Source organism: Triticum urartu, chromosome 1A (genome assembly GCF_056163025.1).
Source record: "Triticum urartu cultivar PI428250 chromosome 1A, HENAU_Tu73, whole genome shotgun sequence".
NCBI classification, from domain to species: domain Eukaryota; kingdom Viridiplantae; phylum Streptophyta; class Magnoliopsida; order Poales; family Poaceae; genus Triticum; species Triticum urartu.
The window spans coordinates 247,557,477-247,561,215 of record NC_141873.1 but is presented as its reverse complement, the minus strand read 5'-3'; the positions used below and the strand labels follow the sequence as shown (position 1 = coordinate 247,561,215).

General features: G+C 53.4%; 1 protein-coding gene across 1 annotated transcript; it reads right to left on the bottom strand.

The window, feature by feature from the left end:
- Window positions 1–1,571: 1,571 nt before the first annotated feature.
- Window positions 1,572–3,359, bottom strand: LOC125529977 (heavy metal-associated isoprenylated plant protein 3). The gene is made up of 4 exons (XM_048694395.2): window positions 3,101–3,359; window positions 2,678–3,006; window positions 2,481–2,559; window positions 1,572–2,359 (listed from the first exon to the last, which is right to left on the bottom strand). Exons 1-4 carry the CDS (start codon window positions 3,252–3,254, stop codon window positions 1,863–1,865), a joined length of 1,059 nt encoding a protein of 352 aa, XP_048550352.2. The 5' UTR covers window positions 3,255–3,359; the 3' UTR covers window positions 1,572–1,862.
- Between the last annotated feature and the right edge of the window lie 380 nt (window positions 3,360–3,739).

The window sequence follows — 3,739 nt, the reverse complement described above, 5'->3', positions numbered from 1 at the left end:
GCGCCAGAAATCACTGTTTAGTTTGGCTACTAACTCATATTATTTTAGCGCAATTGATGGATGTACAAAGTACACACAGTACTATGTGCCGGAAATCACTGTTTGATTAGCACCCGGTTCCGCGGTTAAAAGACCCATTAACACCCAGATCCGCACAGGAGCTCGCTCACCGTCACCGACCTGCCATGATTAATTAGGTGACGGAATGATTAGCCAGCATCAACGGTTGGGCGGACCCCATCCACAAACGGCGCGCGGCGTCAGCACAAACAGTGACCCGGGCTCAGAATTCTCATCATGTCGACGACGATGAACGATTGAGCCCATGGATGCTGTGTGCCGACATAGGTCTCATCACCAAAACCATGTTTGCGTTCCCAAATCTCTAGTACTGCTCCTATGTTGATTTTGGACACGGATGACAATGACACAAACGGGCGCTTAATAGTGCCTGCGCTTTCACACACGTATCCCTGACGTGGATGACAATGGCATCATGGAGTAGTTGAATTGGAGCATCGCAGACGATCGACCACCCAATGTTTGATTGAACCAAATCTACTCGTGTGTTTCCTTCAAAAAATATAAAATCTATTCGTGTGTTGTCTCATTGTGTGTCCGATATCCACCGGTTTCCTACACATGGCGTAAGCCACTTGTAGAACTATCATCAATCTCAGAAGCTCCTAGGCACGGACTTGTTTCAGAAACTCGCAGCCGCAAACCAGCACATAGAAAAACACCATCCATACTTGCAAACCCGCCTACAAGCACTAGAATACTCCACGGTGGCGGGCTGTCAGTCAGATGAAACACATACTATATGGTTAAAATAACTTGAGCATCCCCGTCACTGAACTCCACGGAGAAGAGACCAACGTCTCCACTGCGTAGCTTGACACCACGCAAGAACAGGACAAGACGGAATAGCGCTAAACAATGGGTAGAGATATGATTAATTAGCCACACCATCCCACACTAGCAGCGCATATAAATAAACACACACGCCGTGACACTGCCGCAAGCAAACATCCAAGACGTCGTCGTCTCACGCTAATCGATCACCGCACTGACGACCCGAACCATCGAGATAAAACAAACCCTTCGAGCCGCAAAAAGATGGCCGACGCAAGAGGCGCCGTCTCGAACCCTCCGGAAGACGAAAATGGCATTGCCACTGATCAACGTCGATGACCTTAAAAAAGAAAAAAGAAAACGTCGATGACCTCAGGGCATCTCCAATGATTGTAAGATAGACTTTATCACATAGGATTTTTGATGATGCGTCATGCAATAAATGAGGAAAGAGAGAAATGTTGTATGTACATAAACCAACACCCATTGCATAAGCTTTAATGTAGAATGAAAGAGCACCTTATTTATTATCTCACACCTTATTGGGCATACTAGATACAATCTATTTGAGATGTTGTATGTTAAAATGTTGGTTGATGACATGGCATATTTTACCAACAAGCTAATATACAAACTGTAGCAGATGCTCTCACGGGCAACAGTGACGCGCCACCAGTTCATGGAACCGTTAATGGAGCGCCGATTCATGCTGGCCATGACAACAACGATTGTTTGTTATAATTAACGAGTGCAGGGCCAAAATTTATCGGATGGATCGTGGAACATTACATTACATTACATCGCGGGACGGGATCGCTGTCGCCATGTACATGTCTGCTAATTCTCGGTGCGCTAAGCTACGTAACTACCAGCTGCTAGCTAGGCTAATGGTACCGCGCGCCAAACCCAGGCCGTGCTTCTCTGGTTTGATTCATACTGCTTGCGGCGACTCTGGGCTTGGCGCCGTGCTCATCGGCTCGTGGCGTGGCGTGGCGTGGCATGGCAGCTCACATGACGGAGCAGGCGTTGGGGTTCTCGTCGCTGAACATCTGGGGCGCGTGGGCGGGGTACGTCGCGTAGGGCGACGGGTACTGGGGCCCGGCGTTCGGGTAGAAGCCGGGGTTCGGCGGCGGCGGCGCCGCGCCGTAGTAGCCGACGGGCGCCGGGGGGTACGGCATGTAGCCGTACTGTGGGGGCATCTGGTACATGCTCGGGTCCGCCATGGGCATCGGCGCCACGGACGCCGCGGACTTGTCCTTCTTGTCCTCGCCGCCGCCACCGCCACCGCCGTCCTTCTTCTTTTCGCCGCCGTCGCCAGCGCCAGCGCCCTTGTCCTTCTTCTTCTCGCCGTCGTCTTTCTTGTCGCCGTCCTTCTTGCCGGGGGTGACCACCTCCACCGGCCGACTGAGCTTGTCCCTGAGGTAGCCCGGCAGGGCGGCTGTGTCCATGGTGCCAGTCACCTTCACCAGGTCCTTGGCAGCGTCCACCGTCACTTCCTTCACTCCTGCGTAGAAACAAAACAAGAGAAGAAGGTGTCAGTCAGTTTCCAGCAAGATCCAACTAAATGATTCCTTGTACCAGGTCGGAATGAATCTGCGGCCAAAAGGAAGAAACAGAAAACTGACCTTTGATCTTGTTGACGCGGCGCTTGATGCGGTCGATGCAGCCGTCGCAGTGCAGCCTGATCTTGAGCGTCACGGTCTCCTGATGGAATCAAGGAAAAAGGGCAAGATGAATATGAGACCAAATCTTCATTTACAACACCTGCAAGTAACTAACTGCATATCACAGAGTTGAATTCTACAGTAGCCCAGGGACGAACCTCTTTGGGCTCCTTTGGTTTCTTCTCCTCCTCCTTGGGCTTGTCGGCGGCTTCCACCTTTTTCTCTTTTTTCTCAGCACCGGCACCGCCACCGCCCTTCTCCTTGTCTGCTGCCTTGGTCTTCTCTTTCTCCGGCTTATCGCCGGCGCCGGCCTTGTTGTCCTTGTCCTTGTCCTTGTTGTCCTTGTTGGGCGATGCGGCTCCGGCGGAGACGATTTGAACGGGCTTCTTGGTCCTGGCCTCGATGCGCTCCTTGATCTCGGCCGCGTCCGCCGCGCCGGTGACGACCACCTTGTTTGCCGCCGTCTCAGTCTTAACCGACTCCACGCCTGCAGAGAACCAAATTAAGGCAAACGGTCAGAAATTACACTAGTCCTACAGAGAAGGGAACCGTAAGGAGATGAAAGAAAGAAGCAGGCGTACCAGGGGCGTTCTTGATGGCCCGCTTAACCTTGGTGGCGCAGCCGGCGCAATGCAAGTCGACCTTGAGCACGATGGGCTGGGGCGGCGCCGCGGCGTCCTTCTTGTGGTCGCCGCCGTCAGCCTTGCGCGGCTTCTCCTTCTTGTCCTCGCCCATGGCGGTGCGGTGGCTTGGCGGAGCTCCGGGGGAGGGAGGGAGGGAGGTAGTGCGTGGGCGTGGGTTGGAGGAGAGGAGCAGGTGGTGCTTGGAATGAAGGGGCAGGAGAGGTGGGGTGGGCGCGGTGTTAAATAGGAAGGAAGGAGAGTACCGTACAACTAGAACAACAACTTGTGTGAGGTGGGTGGGCGGAGTGAAGGAGTTTGAGTGGCAATGGCGGCCGGGTGTGGATCGGTGGGAAACGGGTCCGGTCGGGTGTAGACCCGGGTGGAAGGTTGCTGACCCGGCTGAGGCTGGCTGAATGGCCGGTCAATGCGTGGCTCTTCCTCTTGGTCTTCCTGGCTGCTTCGTTGCATGGCCATGGATACTAGGATTTCCACGTGGCCCTTGATGACTAGGAAGGGAGCAAACCGTAGACTAGATTAGGAGGGAGCGTAATTGTGTTTGATTTCTCCGGAGAGAGAGACGCTGATGCATGCTGCTTC

Bases quoted from the DNA above. Each gene is read 5' to 3' on its own strand.
- LOC125529977 (XM_048694395.2), bottom strand. From the start codon at position 3,254: ATGGGCGAGGACAAGAAGGAGAAGCCGCGCAAGGCTGACGGCGGCGAC. The intron at 3,007-3,100 runs GTACGCCTGCTT...GGTTCTCTGCAG, and splicing joins GGCCATCAAGAACGCCCCTG to GCGTGGAGTCGGTTAAGACT. The intron at 2,560-2,677 runs GTTCGTCCCTGG...TGATTCCATCAG, and splicing joins AACCAAAGGAGCCCAAAGAG to GAGACCGTGACGCTCAAGAT.